At 48.4% G+C, this 21,157-nt stretch overlaps 1 protein-coding gene across 1 annotated transcript in view; it reads left to right on the top strand.

Annotated features, from left to right (window-relative positions):
- The window catches only part of LOC119446437 (unconventional myosin IC-like), a 147,438-nt gene that overhangs the window by 94,449 nt on the left and 31,832 nt on the right, over window positions 1-21,157 (top strand). The window contains 3 exon segments of the mRNA XM_037710869.2: window positions 7,619-7,747; window positions 8,570-8,685; window positions 19,705-19,903. Of these exon segments, the coding sequence (XP_037566797.1) occupies window positions 7,619-7,747; window positions 8,570-8,685; window positions 19,705-19,903 (444 nt within the window).

Raw genomic sequence — 21,157 nt, 5'->3', positions numbered from 1 at the left:
GTTGGCAAAAATTAATTTGGAATGACCAATTGTGGCGTGGCTTTGCGAGAATTTGAGGCTTAAACAGGATGTGAGTCGGTCATCTTGCTTCATGTGCATGGTTATTATTTGGTAAAAAAAAAAAAAAAACTTGCTGAATTGACAGAGAGAGAGAGAGAGAGAGAGAGAAATAGAAAAGAGGGAAGGCAGGGAGGTTAACCAGACGCAAGTCCGGTTTGCTACCCTGCACTGGGTAAGGGGTATAGGGATGAATAGAGAGAGAGAGAGGAGAGAGGAAAAAGTAAGGAGCAGGCTGCCAAGTGCCACAATCAGACGGCGGCGTGCGTGGTTACGTCGCGTGCTGTGTGTACTTAATTCAATCCGTACACGATACTGTGAACTAATGGGCCTTTCTTTTTTATTTTGAGCTGCGTATTCCGTTTCCCGCAACCTATACGGCGGCTCGTGTGTTTCGCGGCCTATATACGCTGATTTGTTGCTGACAGCGCGCGGCCGGGCGCGGCGCTGTGCGAGGTTTATATTGCAGGCCACACACACCACGACGCCCACACCGAACTAAACCTGTCAGACGCGCGCGCGCGCACGCGCGCGCCTTGTACTGCGTCTCACTAGTTCCACGCAGTATACGGCGAAAGCTGCGAGTTGCCTTAGCCAATCAGGAGCGATAGCCAGCAGAAAGGCTCGGCCATTATCCGCCACTAATCCTCCGCGCTACGCTAGTTGAATGGAAGGATATCATGGATGGATTAGCAGTGAAAAGTAACTATAGAGCGAATCTTGTATATCTTTCTCCGAAACATGTAACCCGTTCTCGTTACACGCTGATTGGCTGACGGGAGCCATGGCTTCACTGCGCGCTGCATAGAGTTCGGTAAACTGTGTGTAGTGTAAGCATGTAGACACACACACACGCACGCACGCGCGCGCAATGCACCTTGCAAAAAAAAAATCGTGGAAGGATTATTGCACCTCGAAAGGGATAGAGCATGCACGTTTCTCGCTTGACTCCCCGTGTCTGTGCTTTCTGCGCGATGCATTACTGCACGGCAGGGAAGCCCCAGCACAGGACCCAGAACCACCGTGCACGGTGAATAGGAATTGCGAGCGCCAGTGGACGTCGGCTATGGTCATCCAGATGTGTCTCTTTCTTATGAGCGTTTCTGTGTGCGCCCGTGAACTCGCACGTGTGTGTGTGTCTTTCTCTGTTCGTAGGCTTTTGAGGAAGACGCGAGAAGCGCGTCGTTTCGTGGCGAGTTTTGTGCTATATACACTCGGCGTTATCGGTCAGTATATACGCGTGGGAAAGTAGGCCGTTAAAAAAACTCGTGCCCTCGTGGCGCGACTTTCTATAGACGCGTATAAATGCGAGCGGAGATTTATATCGCTGAGAAAAAAGGCGATGCGGGGAAAAGAATACACGGGCCGTTTAGATGCTCCGTCGATAAATGGGCATAATGTACCGCGCTTTCCTCCATAATAGAGCTGGCGAAAATGTGTATACCGTTCGGCAGCTTTATGCTCTGCGAAACGCGGGCGAACATTTCTGGCGGCGCTTGCATAATATATACGCGTATATGCGAGGAAAGGTTTCTGCGGCACAACTGGAACTTAGGACGAACCGGACTTCTCGCTTTATTGATGGTGCACGAGTACCGCACCTGTATTTCATCTCCTCTCTCTCTCTCTCATCACACACGTATATATATATATATATATATATATATATATATATATATATATATATATAATATGTATAGGCAACTCCTTGATACGACGTTCACGGGAATCTTAAGATTAAACGTAGCATCCGAAAATCGTATTATCAGAGAATATTAGATATAAGAAAAACGCATTATGCAGAAGCGTGTCAACAAGATTCCACTATATATATATATATATATATATATATATATTATATCGGCGTGCACCGATATGTACCGCTATATACGGGCGTTGTTCTCTATGTATGGAGCACCATCCTAAAGTTGCACGCTTCAGCACACAAAGCGTCGACACATAATACCATTATTCTATGCGCTGCGCCCGCACATCGCAGTTATTGACAGACGTGCATACAGCCTGAGAGCACGCAGCTGGGCGAATGACACGCATTCATGCATGCATAAGAGGACGTGAATGGAAGGAGAACGCAAGCCACAGCGCCCGTGTTCTATTGTACACAGGCGAGGAGCAGGTTGGTGAGACGCTGAGCTCTTCGTATATCACTGAGACACGAGTTGTGTAGTGAGGGACGCGCGCGCGGCAGCCGACAAGCATGGAGAACGAGGCTGTTATGTCGAGTGAATGCGAGGTATCCCGAGAACCGGGCTCTGATCGTAAAACGCACTACGAGGGTGTTTTCCGTGTAATGCTTTCATCGCAATGTCGACGATGCTGCATCGACGGCGAGAGGTGAATGAGACGCATCGATGCAACGATAACCCCACTTGGTCCAGAGTTCGACTCCATCTACCCAACTCACTCACTCACTCACTCACTCACTCACTCACTCACTCACTCACTCACTCACTCACTGGCTTATCTCAAACAACCCGTTCAGAGTCGTATCAACGAGATTCCACTGTGTGTATATATATATATATATATATATATATATATATATATATATATATACGAACCACAGCTAGACCGACTAACTTTGAAACATATAAAGCTTACAAAACCCGACGCCCGACATGGGTGCCTTGGAGAACTACATTCGCTCTTAAATTTTACCACGACATTAGAGCCATGAGTACTTTCATCACATATCTGCAGTGACCTGTGCAAACAGAAAGCCCAGAACAAGATTTAGATGTCATCCCATGAGACGGTCGGGTTTTGACATGAGCGCGAGATTAAGAAAAGAAAAATGTTCGAGCTTCGTGTGCGCTCACGCACATTAATAACGTCGATATTATCTCAGACCTAAGAACTTGACGGCTCCTTCCGAATTGTTTCATATAAACTCTGTGCTATACTTCCATACTATACCCCGACTCTCTCGCGCTCGGATCGCGCATTATGATAGCGAAACCGCACTTTATATATACGAATGCGCGCAGATGAAACGTTTAACGCTCTTATCTGCCAGCGATATCGCCGGTTAAGTGATATATGGACGTCCGTACACAGCAGCAACAACGAGCAAGGTCTCAAATCGTGGCCTCCACGCGTCTTATATACCGCGGCCCGTTAAATTCGAAGTCCGCGCGCTATTCAATGCGCGAACCGATCGCTTAATCGGGCAAAAGAAGTAAAGGCCGTCCATACACAATCATTGCACAACGCTACAGGCGAGATTACGTTATATACGTAGAAGTCCTTGACGCCGGAGCTATACGGCATTATTTCTCGGCGCATTCAGCTTTCTCGGAGTGTACTCAGGCGTGACTAAATCGTTCTGGAGCGAGTGTGTGTGTGCGAATGGTCCCAACGACCTTTGCGAAACGGAAGAATCTGTGCAAAGAAAGAAAGGGTATAACGACGTCTTCAAAGAAACCTGAGTGCTATAGCGCACCCTGGTATAGCACATTGTGCTATAGCCTTGATCGCTCTATTTTGCGCTTGTAAACAGTGGCGGTAGCTATATGGTTGCACGGTCCGGAGCGCGTTAATGGTTAATCGAGGCCTGCCCGCCCGTTGGGAGTCTTTGGTTCGCACTTACTGGAAAACTCGTTTTCGTGTCAAGGACTCTCTCTCTCTCTCTCTCTCTCTCTTTCCTTCTGCACCTATGGGCCGCTGTTTTGACGGAGCGGGGACAATTGGGAATGGCCCCAAATCGCCGCTATTTGCGGGTCGCACTGAAGTTGTCAATGTTTATAGGCAAACGGACCTATGCTAAAACCGTGACCGTTTACTTAATGCCACCGCCTCCGCCATTTTTCTTCTTACAAAGTCAATAGTCGTTCGCGAGTGGTTGCGAAGGCAACTTTCTATTCATTAAAGCTCCCCGCTCACTGTTCCACCAATTTTCTGCCCGAGTAAATAATGTTCCTCGGGGGATTGCACACAGCCGTGTGAATAAGGAAAAAGAAAAAGAAAAAAGAAGAGGGAGGGAAGAGAGACTGCGGAGAAAATAACCTATGAACCTGTTTCCATGAATAGTCTGAGTAGCTGCACCTCATACTTCGCATGCACGTCTTGAGAAAAGGCGGTAAGGCGGTTACGAAGGCAAAACGCAATCGCCTGAAAATTAGAGGTGGGCGAATATCAACGTTTTCATATGCGAATCGTATACGAATAGTAAGTACCGAATATCGAATCGAATGTTGAATAGCCACACGTAGAAGCATATACTTAAAGCAGGAATAGCTATTTCGGAATAATTAGGCAACACGCGTGTACTGGCTATGCGAAAATAAGACAGCCAATATCACGGACAATTAGGATCAGTATTAAACACAAGATCGCTAAGTGTCATTAAAATAACTGCACGAATAGCCTCTCAACATTTTTAGAGCCTCGTTGCAAACAAGCTTTCCAAGAATGAAAACATGTACATGCATGCATGCATGCGTGTAAATTACATGAATTACATGCATTTTGCAGCAGGGCAACCTTTCGAGAAAAAAAAAATATTGGCTGCTGTATAACTAGCTTTTCTATTTTTGTTTCTTTTTTCTTTGAACAGCTTGCCTAATGTTCGCTGGGACAGCCTATGCAGGCATTAAAGCTTGCGAATACAGGCCAATGTGGGAGTATCTTGTGGCGTGTTGATAAAACGTTGTTGACTATATAGTCTTTAGCTTTGACAGACAAGGAAACCAAAAAATACGCGAGTTACATAACACCTGGGCTTCCGTAAAGTACAAATGTCAGTTCGCAGTTGTTTTGGGGATTCCGTCGCCCTTGGAATGCGGCCGCCGCGGCCTGGGAACGAAACCGCGACCTCGATCGTGCTCGGCAGCAAAAAAGCCACGGCCGCCTATAACCACCACGGCCGTGCGGTTTCGAGCACATACATATAGACGAACAAAAGCGTTATATACGTGACAAGCAAAATACCGGCTTATGTCTGCAATCGCTCCTGCATGCTCGATGGTAGTTCTTTTTTTTTTTTCCCACGGGATACGATCAGAAACAGGGTAACTCGGTCATTATCGCTGATGGCTATACGGCAGCTCTCGATTTACTTGCTTAACGTATAGTCTGATTTCTTACTCAGTGAATATTACAATGAATGAAAGACATCGAACACTCTCTGCGATCGCGCCCAAGCCTAAGCAATCGCATTAGAAAGGGCCACTCTCCTTGAGGATCCACGGAAGAAAGGCCTCGCAAGAGCCGTTCAAGCGGAGCATATGCCGGCCTCGATTGCCGGGTTTAAAACATCGTTACTATATATCACTACTATGCTACCACGCTCTTAATCTCATTCCACATATATAGGTTCTGCTAAGTGGAACATATTTGAAGAAATGACACACCTGCTTAGTGGAACTTACACATATTATTACCAGAAGTACGAACATCCACTCCAGCAGAACCTCCAGCAGAAGTACGAACCTCCACCGAAGGAAGAGCTGACGCTGAAGGACATATCGATGCACGTAGTTCCTACGTAAAATATGTTCCACTTACTGGAACCTATGTTGTGCTATATGTGGCGCTACTTCGTTTACGGAGTCGCGCATTCGCCACCTCACATGCTTACGTGTTCCTCTGCTTGCCCCTTAAAAAGTCAACTACAGTGAAGAATTTTCAAGCCCTATTCGGAATTGGGGATATTATTGGGCTTTGGGCCAGAGTTGCCAACTTCCAGCTGGGCCACGTATCCGTACGGTCGCTGTATAACGTAAACCGGGGACTCAACCCTATACATGATACTATATGACGAAGCGGGCACTACCTCGCGCTCGGACGTGTAACGCCTATTTTTACGCCAGCGGACACGCGTATAGTTCCGAGTCGTTGGCACAGCTATAGGGCGTGTGCGTATGCGTGACAGTTGTTTCACCGCATGTATCATTGTCAGAAACCGGTCCAACGACGTTCGCAGCAGCCCGCGTACCGTGTATACGTATATGCTGTGTGTATGAGCAAAGCGGCGTGCATCGACCAGACCAATCGTGCCGCCGTCGCTAAGGAACGTTTCTGTGGTAACGATCTGCTTAACTGAATTTGTGCAGCTCTCCCAGGTGCGTCATTCCAGTTTTAAGACCTTCTTTTCGTTGTTGTTTTTTGTTATTCATTATAGGAGTGTCAAAGTGGAAGAAAGTATGTGTGTGAAGTGTGCGAAGCCGGTCACGTGGTAAAGTGGTATACGGGAGAGCTGGAGAAGAGCGTATGTGTATGTGCGTGTATATTGTGCGGCTGACGGCTTGTCTGCTCGGGCCCACCGTGAGTTGCTTCTCGAAGACGCAGGACGTACGCGTGTCGAGTGACCTTCTTAACAACCCTGCAATGTGGTGAACGCGGTTTAAACCATAGATCCGAGACCTCAAAGAGGTGCGCCGTAATGCTAAGGAATTTCTCTCGCCTTTACCGCTAAAGCGCCGCCGATTTTTTTTTTTTTTTCTCGTTATGTAGTCGCGTTTGATTGCATATATATATGGACCACGTCGCGAGCGATGAAGGAAAAATGATCGGCGTAACGCTACGATATGCTAGGTATATAGCACGACAACAATATGTATAGGAAGTCAAACAGTGTTATCTGATATCCCAGTTGAAATTAGGAGGCAGAAGTATGCTCCTGCAGTCTATGCGTAGAACGGGCAACAAGGGGGTCCCTTAGAGTCACCGATTTGAACGGGTGCCAAGCGAAATGAGACGGTATACTAGTCACTGGCGCCAAGTGGTTAGGTGGAGCTGTATGAGATAAGGACACTTGCAGGCGTTTAGATGGCGTCGTCGGACTCGGGACAGGGCGTTGCTTTTCGAGTTTTCGTGCCAGTGTACGTGTTCTTTTTTCTCTCTCTCTCTCTCTCGTCATTTGATCTCTTGTTATATGTTAAACCTGTGTTAGCATGCCAAGCCTCTTGCTCGGCTAACCTCTTCACCGATCGTTAAAATTTATCTCACCAGCGCGCACGTATTTTAACATACTGGTTGATGATATTATACGGTTTCCTTGTGTTTTGGAATACGCAAGTTGTTGTGTGCACGGTGGGTGGGCCGGCTATGCAGTGCGAATAGCGTCGAGCTTAGCAGAGGTTAAAGCTGACGAAGTAGTTATGGTCTACTCGATGTAAAGTTAGCTGGAGATCGCTGGGAGAGAGCGTTAACGGAGTGATAGCTAGGCGAGCGGCAATTTCTAGCCTCCGAGCGCGCGTATATAGAGTATACGGGTAGTAAGTACGTAGAAGTTGAGACGGCCGATCGTGACGACGACGCCACTAAACCAAACTCGAAAGGTCCGGCAACCATGGCGGCGTCAGAGGAGGTTGATTCATGGAGGAAGAAAAAAAGAAAAACTCCATGGTTGGTTTGCCGAGGTTATATAGCTGCCTCGACGTCATGTTCCCTCTTACAGTCATTTTCCTTCCTCCATGAGGGCTTTGCCTTTTAGTCATTTATTAGGCTTAAACATATTATTATTATTATTCATTCCGCGTTCGTGAGCGTGCACACTCACACCGAGCATGCATCTCTCTCTCTCTCTCTGTGCACGCAGGCGATGGAGAACGCCCTGCACTCCCGCGACCGGGTCGGGGTGCAGGACTTCGTGCTGCTCGAGGACTACGAGAGCGAGCAGGCCTTCGTGGAGAACCTCCGGAAGCGCTTCACCGAGGACCTCATCTACGTGAGTCACACGCGAGGAGCAAGCGCGCGGCAATCCGCACTGTTTATTGCAAAGGGCGCACGCCATGCGGGAGTGCACGCAGCGTGCCCATTTATGACGAGTCGTCACAGGCATGCGCACGGAGGGACCAGATATGGCATGCCCCCACCCCCTGGAACACTTGGGGGAGGGAGATGGGCGCAAATAGAGTGCGCAGTCGTTCGTTTAGATAGTTTGGCTTTCCTCAAAATGAAAACCGCCACTAAAGAAAAAAAAAACATAAAAAGCGGTTTCTTAGGAAATTTCACACAGCATGTGGAGTCGCCAAGCCCTACACAATCGCGAGTGCCCAAGAACTAGCCGTTGATGCATAGGGCGTGTTGTAGTAGGCCTAGGTTGTTCCCGCTCTCGTCCTGCTTTCTCCGCATGGACAACGTTACCGATTTCCCTTTTTCTTTGTATAAGCGATGCCACATTTTAGTCAATGCTTGCGACATTGTGCCAGTTCTGTTGAAATGGTAAAACGCGGTAAATAATCTTCGAATGCTCAGTGGCAGCCAGGGCTTACAGAAAAGTGAAAGAGCCGTCTTTAAAGAAAATATAGCGTGACGTCTCGTGACGTAACGCCTTATTCGGGTCCAGTTTTCCCGTTATTGCTTTCTTACCGCGTTTCTCGCATGGTTCCAACTTTGCCAGGCGTGAATATTTGCATAACGCAACGGCACCCAAACACGCGAATGCGACACATAAGCAGTGACAGCTGTTACTCCGCGTCGCCTAGCGGAATCGCCCTTTCTGTGCACGCACACACTCTCTCTCACCCCTGTCTTCTTCTTCCCGCAGACTTACATCGGGCCCGTGCTGGTTTCGGTGAACCCGTACCGTCGCGTCGACATCTACAGCGACGACTACGTCAACCTCTACCGCAATGCCAACTTCTACGAACTGCCTCCGCACGTGTGAGTCACGCCGCCATGACACGCCTTCTTTGTGTGTATACGTTCGTGCGTTGTTGTTTGTGTTTAAAAGTTATGTGGTTCCGCCTCTGGCACAGAAGCGCCGTAAATAGAGATTTTATTCGTTCATGCCGGTCCAGCAGTGGTCAAATGATTCTTATTCTTAGCGATAATATGGTAAGTGCTAAACGAACTTGAATTAAGCCTCTTGCATTCCGATCGACTCTGGAGAATTGAAAAGCTTAAAAGGGACTTACGCTTCAAAGAGCAACACTGAATCAGTTTTTTTTCTGATTCTGAGTATTCTGTCCAGCACTGTGTTTTGAATGACTTGGCTATAAAATGTTGATTAGTACTGAACAAAACGAAGGCGGAACTTTCCATTTCCTTATTTCTCGCCGAAAGCACAGCGCCGTTAAGTCAATATGACGTCATAGATTTCAAAGTATTTTGTCGTTCCTTTTTTTTTTTTTTTTTCATGCGCTTATGCTTTTAGAGCGCAGCTCTTGGACGCCCGTTCTTGTTTTGCGTCGGCGTTGCAATACCTCGTAACCGAACGAACGAGAACAGCGAAATATGAAATCGAACGCGCAGCGCAGCGGCAGATGAAAGTTCGGGCGAGAAGGAAAGTGAAGAAGGAGGCTACAGCATGAGGCGGGAGCGGAGGAGGAGCTGAGGGGAGACGGCCTGCGCATGCGCTGAGTGGCCGGCGGCCACGGCAGCTTCAGCCGCGTGGGCGATGTTATCTGCGCTTCCGAAGGGGATTAAGGTGGCGTAATGTGGGGAGGGCTATACGCTCGTCCGCGACCTCAGCTGCTGATGTCCGTCCACGGTACCAGCGTGTGTGACGGGGATCACTGCTCCTGCAAGGGCGATGGCGAGCGGCTACGTGTGAAGCTTGATGTGACGCTCCCTTGGGTGTTGTCGCCGCTGACACTGCTTGAAAGATTTCCCTGCGACGAAGGGCCGCTCTCGTCGTTGGTGGAACGAAAAGCGTGCGAAGTGCAGTGCCGCGCAAGACAGACTGTGCGGCGACGATGGTTACGGTATGGCGTCAGAGTAGCGCGCGTCATCTGTATGGAAACAAAGCGCTGCATTAGTGGAGGTCTGTCTGCGGCCGCTGCTGTGAATCGCGACCACACGGCACCCACGCGCTGCCTCTCCCGATTAGCGAGGTGGTCGCGCCACACTTAGCTCCGTTTGCAACGTGTCGCACGAGACAGATTGACCGCGCCAGCTACGCTACTCAGCGTCTTCCTACTAAAAAATTACCAGCCCTTCCCCTGTAGAGAAAATGGGGGAAGCGACGCTTGTCGTGTCTGTATCTGACCTTCGTCAGGGTAACGTTTATGGATTCTTTGATCGTCGCTGACGGCGGGCCTCGGCTTCGGAAGCCCTCGCCTCGGGATTCTTTGCTCGTCACTGACGGCGGGCCTCGGCTTCGGAAACCCTCACGCTAGAATCGGCACGTCGACGACGAGCCCTTTCCCGAGCGTGTTCACGCCCGCGTTCATCAACGCAGTTTGCTCCTTTGCAGAACGCACCACGCCGTGCCCTTTCCATCTGTTCGCCGAAACTGATCTGAGGCGAGGGAAGCCCGGAGAAATGCGCGCCAACCCGCTTTGCTTCCATGTTCCTCCTCTCGACACACCAAACGAACCTGATTGGCCGCGCGCTTGTCACGTGACCCGCGTGTTACGTGATCTGTGATCACGCGTTTAGCATATCCGATGCGGGTGTGCGCCGCACGTGATTTTTTTCTTGGTCTTTCCTCCTTTCTTTCTTTCTTTCTTTCTTTCTTCCTTTCTTTCTTTCTTGTCCCTGGTATGTGCTATTGAGCTTGGAACCTTTCTGCATTATCGTCAGGATCGGCCCACACGACAGGGGTATATGCCATTGAGCTTGAACCCTTTCTGCACTATCGCCAGGATCGGCCCACTTTTCAGCGTGACACCACCACCACCGCCGACACTTGTGAGCCTATAAAACTTGCTTCACTTAAAACCGTGTACCTACATAATCATAGTACAAAATATTGACTCGCTAAAACACGTATAGAGCTGCGCTCAAATTTCGCATTAGGGAGTATCGTAATCGTCGGTGAAATTTTTGAATGCGAAGCATTTCTTGGCGAACATGTCCTACTTTGACCGTATCTATCTATCTGTCTAGCCGCCTACCACTTCGTGCTCTCATGGTCGTTTCATTAACTTGTTATGTACCAAAATTGGCATACTATGACAAGAGTATATGACGAACATAAATGATATGTCATGACATGAATATCATGACATGCGTGTCATGTAGGTCATGAAACAGCCGCCTACGTCTTGGTGCTCTCATGGTCGTTTCGTTAACTTGGTAGGTACCAAAATTGATATATTATGACAGGAGTGTATGACGAACATAAGTGATAGGTCATGACAAAAATGTCATGACATGCGTGTCATGTAGGTCATGACAATGACTCAGCGAAATAATTTAACACTCAAAACCCACTCAAATGGGTTTGGACGTGGGTACCAAGTGAAGGCAACACTACAGGCTGCTGGTAGAAGTAATAGTCATGAGCATGACTCAGCAAAAATGACAATGACTCAGCAAAAAAAGATTAACACTCAAAAGCCACTGAAATGGGTTCGGACGTGGGTACTAAGTGAAGGAAACACTACAGGATGCTGGTAGTAGTCATAGTCATGAGCATGAATAAGCAAAATGACAATGACTCAGCGAAGAAAGTATAGCACTCAAAAACCACTGAAATGGGTTCGGATGTGGGCACTAAGTGAAGGAAACAGTAAAGCATGATTGTAGAAATAGTAGTCATCAGCATGAATCAGGAAAATAACAGTTACTCAGCGACAACAAAAAAGTTGGGATCGACGCGAGCGCTCAAGACGCATCTTCACGGTTTAGCAGTTAGAGACCTTCTCCTGTGGGCGAATGCCAGGAAACTTGCCGGTATTTTCTGCTCCTTTGATCAGGAGAAGGCTTTCGATATCATTAGCCACAGGTACCTTTTTCGGGTTTTGAAGGAGGTCGGTTTTAGCGTGGGTTTTCAGCGTATGGTCCAAGCTTTGTACTCTCGACCGACTTCTGCTGTTCTCATACAGGATCGCGTCTCGGAGGCTTTCGTTGTGGGTCGTGGTGTACGGCAGGGAGATCCGCTCTCACCTGCTCTCTACGTACTCGCAATCGAACCCCTTCTGCAGAGGCTATCCTGTGACAGTAGAATTGGCAAGTTCCTACTTCCACCAGGTTCCCCTCCAGTTGCACTTTTCGCCTATGCAGACGACTTGTCTATTGTCGTCCCGGACGAGGCATCAGCATGCACCGTGCTGGACGTCATGGACAGTTACCGCAGGGCGAGCGGTGCGAGGTTGAATAGGTCGAAAAGTGCAGCCATGTACTTGAACTCCACTCCGTCCAGCCCGCAGCCCGTTCATGGTCTACCCGTGAAAACGCGGTTGCGAATTCTCGGTTTCCATTTCGATCCAGACGGCCTGTCTTCTGAAAACTGGCAGCAAGCTAAAGAGAAGCTTGAAACCAGGATTCAGGAGTTCAGCGTGTTGTCGTGTCCATTGACAGCTAGAGCGAACATTCTTAGGTCTCTTCTTTTTTCTTTTCTCACGTATGTAGCATGTGTGTCCCCTGTTCCAACCCGAACCAAGCTTATCTTGGAGAGGGTTCTCTTTCGGTTCCTCTGGAAAGGGACAACTGGCTGTGTAGCTAGGCAGGTACTTAAGCTGCCCAAGGATAAGGGAGGACTCGGAATTCCCGACTTGGGCATCGTAGCTGCTGCACTGCACGTCAGGTGGACCCATGTTGACCTTAGCTCAGATATGCTCCTGACTCGAAGCTTTACTTCCTTCTTCCTTAGCACTAGACTCCGTTTGTTTTCCCAGAGCACATTTTCTTACTGTGTGCCTCGCTCAGGAACCCCGACCCCATTTTATGCGATGGCTGCCAATTCATTGGCACGCCTTCGCAAGGTCCACTCCGACATCGACGTAATTTCTACTCCGCTCCAAGAATTAGTTGACATCCTTACCCCCGGTCTCCCCCCGCATTGCCAAAGGTATGACCTGTCTTTTCACAGACCAAGTTGGAAGCTCATTACGGCAAGCTTCCTTGACGCCAGGCGAGCTACATTCATGTACCGCCTGGCGCGAGGCTGTTTGCCGATTAGCTTCCGACCCTTCACAGCCATCCCGGCTCGTGGAGTGTGCCCCTTTTGTCGCGGTCGAGAAGATACAGTTCACATCTTTTCGCAGTGTTTACTTTTTGCTGCTCTCCTCCAACGGATAGCTAGTTTGTTTAGTCTGCCAGGCGTTCCATTTCAGAGAGTCCGTTTCTTGCACCCTTTGCCTAGCCAGGCGATCAACCAGTTCGTGCTTCTTCTTGTCGAGTGCTCATACCAAGTTTGGTTAGCACGCTGTGATGCGGTTTTCGGGGGAGCGGCGCCGGGTCTTCACGAAGTGCTTGGAAAAGCACGGAAGGAAGTCTGGTTCCATCTCACCCGGGAGCGGCATCACCTAGGCGAGAAGTTTCTCGAAGTGTGGGCTCGCCCAGCTGTGATTTTTGAAGAGTCAGGTGGAAAGCTTTCCATTAAGTTATGATGCATGCTTCTAAGGTCACTCGACTGGACAGCATGCGCCAGTCGATCCACGTATTTCCGTTCGCCTCAGTGGAACACAGAGTTGGAACCGGTGCTGGCGCAACAGAGTGCACTGCGCCGCGGACGGCTTCTGTTGTCTCCATGGTTGTTTGCCTTGACACCTTTTCCGTCGAGGCAATCCAGGGATCTGACGGGCTTGTGTCCCTGACGACCGACATGGCTGTTTGTGTGAAGCGTGAAATAGCACGGTGTGCGCCGCTCCACAGCGGCCCCCTTGTCCGGGAAGGACCGTTGGCCCAAATCAAAGCCCCCCACCCAGTCAGCCCGGGTAGGGGGGGGGGGGGGGGGTGCCGGGGTCAATGTACCGAATGATGCTGGGTTGTTGAGTACATGAACGCTCTGGGGCGTGGTACCTACGGGTGCCAAGTCCCCTTCCCATCTGACAACGGCACCCGGCCGTGGGTGGTGTTGTGAACTGAACTACACGGTCAAGAGATGGCACTGTCAAAATCAAAACTGGTATCATCATCATTCTAATGTGAGCAATATGGCCGCTGCAGTAGCGGCTGGTCGCGCTGCTCGCTCGCTGGTTTTGGGCGTTTTGTTACCGCAGTCGGAGCAGTATTCGTCTGTACGGTACAAGATGACTGCGGATATCGTTTTTCAAGCGAAGCTTGTATTGGCTGACTTGTGTCGGGGTCGGTGTACGCGGAAAACTATCAGCATTGACTCGAGCGTCGTATTCTTCCGCAGCTGGCTCGTTGGCGCCCCTCGGGTTGCGCTCGTGTTCGGCACGCGCTCGTGGGCTCCCGCGTTCGTCGTCGTCGTCTTCCACAGCTGGCTGCGTTGCCGCTCATCATTCCAGCGTAGAATTTCAATTCTCTTCTGTCGTCGTAATGGGGAGGCCGCGTTTTACCGGGATATGAGCCACGGTGGTATGAGCCATTAATTGTCTTGCGTGCCGGACAGATTTAATTTTGAAGCAATTTACTTTCGAAGAATCGTTAGCGGGAATGGGGCCGGCGTATGCTGCTAACCACGCCGCCGAGCAAACTCGAGACATCGAACGCAAGCGACAACGGCGGACTTGATCCGCCGATGTCTATACATACCCATAGACTGCCGACCCGACCGTGAGGGCGTCCGTAGCCGAGGCTGGACGTCAGCGAAGAGTGAAAATTAGTAGGTCAGGTACACACGTGACAAGCTTCGCTTACCCCCATTTTCTCGACAAGGGAAGGGCTGGAGATTTTTAAACGCGAAGCATTTCTTGGCGAATATTTGCTACTTTGACCGTATCTATCTATCTATCTATCTATCTATCTATCTATCTATCTATCTATCTATCTATCTATCTATCTATCTATCTATCTATCTATCTATCTATCTATCCATCTATCTATCTATCCGCCTACGACTTTGTGCTCTCATGGTCGTTTCGTTAACTTGTTATGTACCAAAATTGGCATCCTATGACAAGATTATATGACGAACATAAATGATATGTCATGACATGCGTGTCATGTAGGTCATGAAACAGCCGCCTACGTCTTGGTGCTCTCATGGTCGTTTCGTTAACTTGGTAGGTACCAAAATTGATATATTATGACAGGAGTGTATGACGAACATAAGTGATAGGTCATGACAAAAATGCCATGGCATGCGTGTCATGTAGGTCATGACAATGACGCAGCGAAAAAGTTTAACACTCAAAAACCACTCAAATGGGTTTGGACGTGGGTACTAAGTGAAGGAAACACTACAGGATGCTGGTAGAAGTAATAGTCATGACCATGACTCAGCAAAAATGACAATGACTCAGCGAAGAAACTATAGCACTCAAAAACCACTGAAATGGGTTCGGACGGGGGTACTAAGGGAAGCAAACACTAAAGGATGATGGCAGAAGTCATAGCCATGACCATGACTAAGAAAAAACGTCAATGACTCAGCGAAAAAGTCATTAACACTGAAAACCAGTGAAATGGGTTCGGACGTGGGTACTATATGAAGGAAACGCTATAGAATGTTGGTGGAAGTCAGTCACGAGTATGCCTAAAGCTTTCGCCCTAAGGTCTCTTAGGTGTAGCTAAAGGGACTCCTGAGGACTCATGAATGTCGTGACATGCGTGCCATGTAGGTCATGAAAGAGCCGCCTACGTCTTGGTGCTCTCATGGTCGTTTCGCTAACTTGGTAGGCTCCCCGCACACTGCTTCGCATAACATCGATTCCCACAGGGCGTGGGATCTCCTGGCTTTCTTTTTTTCTTCGCTTCGTCCTCACCCTCACTCTGGCGCCTTAATTTCCAACAAGCATTGCGAGCGGGTGAGTTTGTGTGAATCCATCGCTGCGAGTAGCGCGAAGTCGTCCGTGTTGCATGGATATAAACAAATCTCCAATTTTGGCTACGTACTTTCACTTCTTCAGGCAGCTTGTTCCATTCCACTAACTAGCGAACAGGTGCTACAGCTTGCAACAGCTAGCTGTGTAGGCTTCACAACGCTGCTCGCTGTTCGTGTCGGTGCCGTTTAACTCTTTTCTATACCTACCCGCTTCTGGCTGTACATAGACGTTCGCCGTTTGCACCGTTGGTGTGTCCCGCGAACCTGGATTTTGACAGGATCCGATGTAGAGACATTGCGGGCTCGCTTTTTTTTTTTTATCAGTGGCCAAAATGCGAGAAGCAAAAGGAATACACGCGTCGAAATTCGAGCACGAGCTGGTCGTGAACGCAGTGGTCTATGTCAATCGGAGAAAGCTCTCCGTTATCGCACATCTATCGAGGTGTCTAGGCGCCGTTACGCATAGCCTCATTCGCTGCAATTACGTGGTTCTGAAGCCCAGCCATTATAGGAAAGGTCGAATAGGTAGATATATAGCATAAACTGGGTCACGTGCTGAAAGTACAGGCTACTGTATTTAAAGTGGACGGGGTGATTATATAGCTCGAAAGTTTATTGCTTATGTCGATCAAATGTATACTCTGACCCGATAATCTGTACCGCTGTAACTTAAAGGGAAGCTAAACACGAATAATAAATTAGGTTGTACGTGTAAGTTAGTCTTCTGCAATAGCGATCGAGAGAGATAGAGAGAGAGTAGACGCTTTATTATGGATGGCACTTCGACCTAATTGGGTAACGGAGGGGAGGGGAAAGGTAGTTAAACAGCGATGGATCAGTCCGGTTTCAGCGGTGAAGGCCACCAGCGACTGCAGCACTGCCTTGCGAAGGGCCGAGTCGCAAGCCGGGAGGATCCAGTCGTCGTGGCTGGGGACCGTAGAGGTCGCATTGTAATAGTGTGAAGGTCATGAGAGCTTAGTAAGCCAGAAATTAAAGAAAAAAGAAACCAAAAACTAGTGGCGACGCCACCTCGAAGTTTCCGCACTACAGCATCCCTCGTGACCACGACGTCATCAATTTTGGGTCTTTGAGATCTAGTTAATCGTGTATTGCGAACTAAATGAACCAAAGGCGCAACTTAGTATGTTTCGATAAATTGTCCTGCGCTCGAACGAAAAAAAAAAATAACTTGAAAATCGCGACGTCACCTTTAGCGCAAGGCGTTGCTGTTTCGGCGCGTAATTAAAAAAAAAAAAGCTCTGCCCCCCCCCCCCTTTTTTTATTGCGATAGCAATTAAATGCACACTCCAGGCGCATTTCTGCCGTCGTCGTCACCGTCCCCTTCGCCATGATGTCGTGCATGAAGTCCGATGGCGATAGCATCGTTTGCGCGCACCTTATGCTATATCTGCGAGTGAAGGAGCGCGAGAATGAGCCGACGATGACGGCTCAATCTCGCACGCGCAAGCGAGGAAAGCACGAAGGACGCGCGCAAGGCACCGGGGGAGGGGAGGAATGGGGTGAGGGGGCGTTCTACTCTGGCGGCTGCTTCGTATGGCGCGGCCGCGAGGGCCTCGTCTTGAAAGCGATCTACGATGGGGACAGGGTGCGCCGAGTGCTGATAGCTTCGCGTGCGATGTGTTTTCGCCGCTTAGTTCGCGTCGAAGCGAGAGGCAGCACGAAGGGGTCGATTCGCTCGCTGCTGCGGCGGCCGCATTTCGATGGAGGCGAAATGCAAAATCGCCCTTGTACTTGCGTTGTAGTGCACGCTAAAGAGCCCCATGTGGTAAAAATTAATCCGGAGCCCTCCACTACAGCGTGCCTCATAATCAGAACTGGTTTTAGCACGCAAAACCTCCAGAAAGAAGTTTTGAAAAAGTATGCCATATACAAGACTGAAAGGATTTACTGTTGCTCTTTAGTGTGTAATTAACATACGCATCGCATTTTAGAACTGCGCGGTGATGCCTGTGCGGCCTCTTTCTTTATTGCATTGTTGTTCTCTCTCTTTCTCTATCACGCACGCACGCACACACACACACGCACACACACACACGCACACACACGCGCGCGCGCGCGCGCGCACGCACGCACGCACGCACATGCACACAGGCACACACACACACACACACAGGCACACGCACACGCGCGCTTTCTCTCATGCGCACGCACGTTGAAAGAAAAAAAAAATGGAGAAAAAGAGTGCTTGACATCTGGCGGAAGTCAAAAACAGTCAACAGCGTTCGAGACCTCCGCATGGCGCGCTGCCGCTGAGTCTATTTTTTGCCTTGCGCGGGCGTCCGCTGTCCCTGACGCAGTTCTTCAGAATGCAGTGACACGGCCACACGGTAATGGCCGACACGGGATTGCGCTTTTCGAGAGGAAGCTTATAGTCGATCGATCGATGTGAGGCGATTGCTTTACGGAGTTGCCAACAGTGTAATGAAAGATTCTCTCTTAAACGCTTTTCGAGGATGTTAGTAAAAGCCGGTGCGAGTTAGACATAAAATGTCCATATTGGTGTAATTTAGGTTATTAGATGTGCGAATTCCAAAGAACCGCGTGATAAATAGTTCAATACTCCGTGCACGGATATGCGGCCGTTTCCTCTCCAGCTTGTGCCTAATAAATGTTTATTCATCATCAGCTTGTGCAGTTACCTGCTAATTGGCCGTACACAACTGTTTTAGTGAATCTCACGTTTAGTGTTTGGAATAGTGCGAGTCTGTGTGGCTAGTTGGTCGTGCACGATAGAAGATTCGTGGAAATCGCGAAGATTCTTCGCGATTTCCACGAATCTTCTATCGTGCATATATATATACATACATATATATATATATATATATATATATATATATATATGAATTTCGCTCTGACGTGTACTCACATAGATTAGATGCTAACATTCATGATATGAGCATCTATGATAGCATCTATGATAGACATAGATGCTCTAACATTCACGGTGGTCAAACCAGGACGCCAACGGCACAACGAGGGCCACGCCGCCATTACACCCGCAAGTGTTTAATGCGCACAGCAATCATGTGATAAACTATATATATATATATATATATAGAGAGAGAGAGAGAGAGAGAGGGGGTCTCGTTTGATTAGTGCGGTCTTCGCAGCGGGGGACTGAGAGTACTGCTTATGTCCTCAAGCTACTTTTGTTGTCGGGGGTGCATTCCCTATTACGAATAAATCATTAATTCATTCATTAGGGCTGCAGGTACGTGGCGCAAAAATAAAATGAAACGGGAGTGGTGTCTGTTTAACTGTAACTTGCTCCTCGTGTTACACAGTGGAAATCAGCAGCGCTGGATTGCAGTGGTCTGCACGCAGTCTCGCGCCCCGCAATACGCAGTGCTATGCATAAAAAAATTGATCTGACGTGTTACGAAACCTGTTTTAAACACCCAGTTGGTGTTTAAAGCAGTTTTTCCCGCAGTTATGGGGCGTTAAAGTCAGTCAGTGAATCAACTGATTGATTGATTGAATAAATCGATTCGCTGATAAATCAGTATAGGTCAGCCGATTACTCAGTATAATTAAACAAGAATGTAATTACTCAATCCAACCATTAATTATAACAAAACAGTCGGTCGATCTTCATCTGTTTTCTTTTTGAGTTAGACAACAAGGTGTCATAGAAGAGAGACAAAAGAGAGTCAGTTCATTGTCGCGTTGTGTGGTGCCGAAAACAAAATAATGTCTGTAATACACCAACTAATTCAGCAAGAGAAGCTTTTTTATTTACTCAAGCAAATGTTATTTACTCAAAATCAAATCGTCACTCAAGCAATAAGTGAATCACAGATATCGTATACTGAATATCTATATCTATCTATCTATATATCTATCTATCTATCTATCTCTATCTATCTATCTATCTATCTATCTATCGGCCAATAAGTGAATCAAATCATCACTCAAGCAATAAACGAATCACAGATATCGTATACTTGATCAATCAGTCGATCTATCGATCATGTCGTTTCTTGTGCCGTCGCATCGGAGTGGTGAATATACTCACCGCAGTCGTGTCCTCGGGCCTGCAGGTTCGCCATATCTGACGCCGCGTACACGAGCATGCACGAGGAGTGCCGCGACCAGTGCATCCTCATCTCTGGCGAGAGCGGCGCGGGCAAGACCGAGGCCTCCAAGAAGGTGCTGCACTACGTAGCCGCCGCCAGCCACCACTCGGACGCCGTCGAGCGGGTCAAGGACAAGCTGCTGCAGTCCAACCCCGTTCTCGAGGTGATTGATCCCCCGCTTCTTGTTTGCCAGCCTTTCCCCCATAATCGCTGCTCGTAGCCTTTCTTTTATAATTCATGCCGCCTTTTCTTTCCTTTTTTTTTTTCCCCTGCTTTCCCGTTCTTGGCGGTCTCTTTCCCATCTCGATCCTTCTGTAATGATGCTTCACCGCTAGCATATGAGCACAGCGGCGAAAACCAATTTACGCGCTCTCTGTTGAAAAAGTGTTTTTTCCTTTTTTCCCTCTTACGAAAAAAAACTGGGAAAATGTGCTTTAGAAAAGTATAACGTACTCGTTCTTGACTTCAGTGTAATCGGCGACGAACTTAAGATTACTTAGAATTGTTTACTTATTTATTAATATTTCCATGCCGTAGAGAGTTGACGCCTTAACACTGTTGCCAACTGTTTTGCGTGGATGACGAGACAGTAGACAGTTTTAGTTTAGCGTTTTTACGCTCCGCTTAGCCGCTGAGCGGAGCGGAAGCACGAATGCGCATGCGTCCTCCGCTTAGCCGTAAGCGGGCTAGCGGAGCGAGAAACACGGTCCGCTTACAAGCGGAGCGCGGAGCGTTGCTGCCGTCTTCCGCTAGCGAGTGTGGTCGATGCACGCGCCCTCTCTCGCGCGTACATCGAAGCACCTTGCATCGAGGTACTAGTCGCGCGAGCGCGAATAACTTGTGTAATACACCTCCAACTGGTTGTTTAAGGAAATAAAGTGAACAGCACAGCTAACAAAAACGTCGCCAGCGCATTGGCGTTAGAAAGGATTGGATTCGAAATGCAACCTCGCTGGCTATCACGTGGCGTTCACTAAGTCGACGCTTCCTTTCCAACTCGATAAAATGGACGGCAACGCATTACAAGCACCCGTCTGATACTACATGAACAAATAATTTATATATAGATATTCGCCTTACTTTGTAAAAGTGACAAAACGTCTTTTTATTTTGTTTCACTACGCTGAATTTGGCCAGAGGGCACTGCAACAACGAAAGGTCCGCTCCGCTCCGCTACACGCATAACTAAAACGTGAAAATCGCCCGCCGCTCCGCTGTGGCTTAGCGGGGCAGCTCGGAGCGGAGCGGACCGTAAAGACGCTCAACTAAAACACTCTAGTATCTTTTATTTCGCGCAAGGTATTTACCTTCACTTTTTACAGGACCTGTGTAAGTGTTGTGAAGTTTGAATACTAATCGAATATAGTTATTTAAACAGACACTATCTCACATTCGGCATTTGCGATCAATAATTACG

The sequence above is a fragment of the Dermacentor silvarum genome, chromosome 3, assembly GCF_013339745.2.
Source record: "Dermacentor silvarum isolate Dsil-2018 chromosome 3, BIME_Dsil_1.4, whole genome shotgun sequence".
Lineage (NCBI taxonomy): Eukaryota > Metazoa > Arthropoda > Arachnida > Ixodida > Ixodidae > Dermacentor > Dermacentor silvarum.
This window is presented reverse-complemented; position numbering and strand designations above follow the sequence as displayed.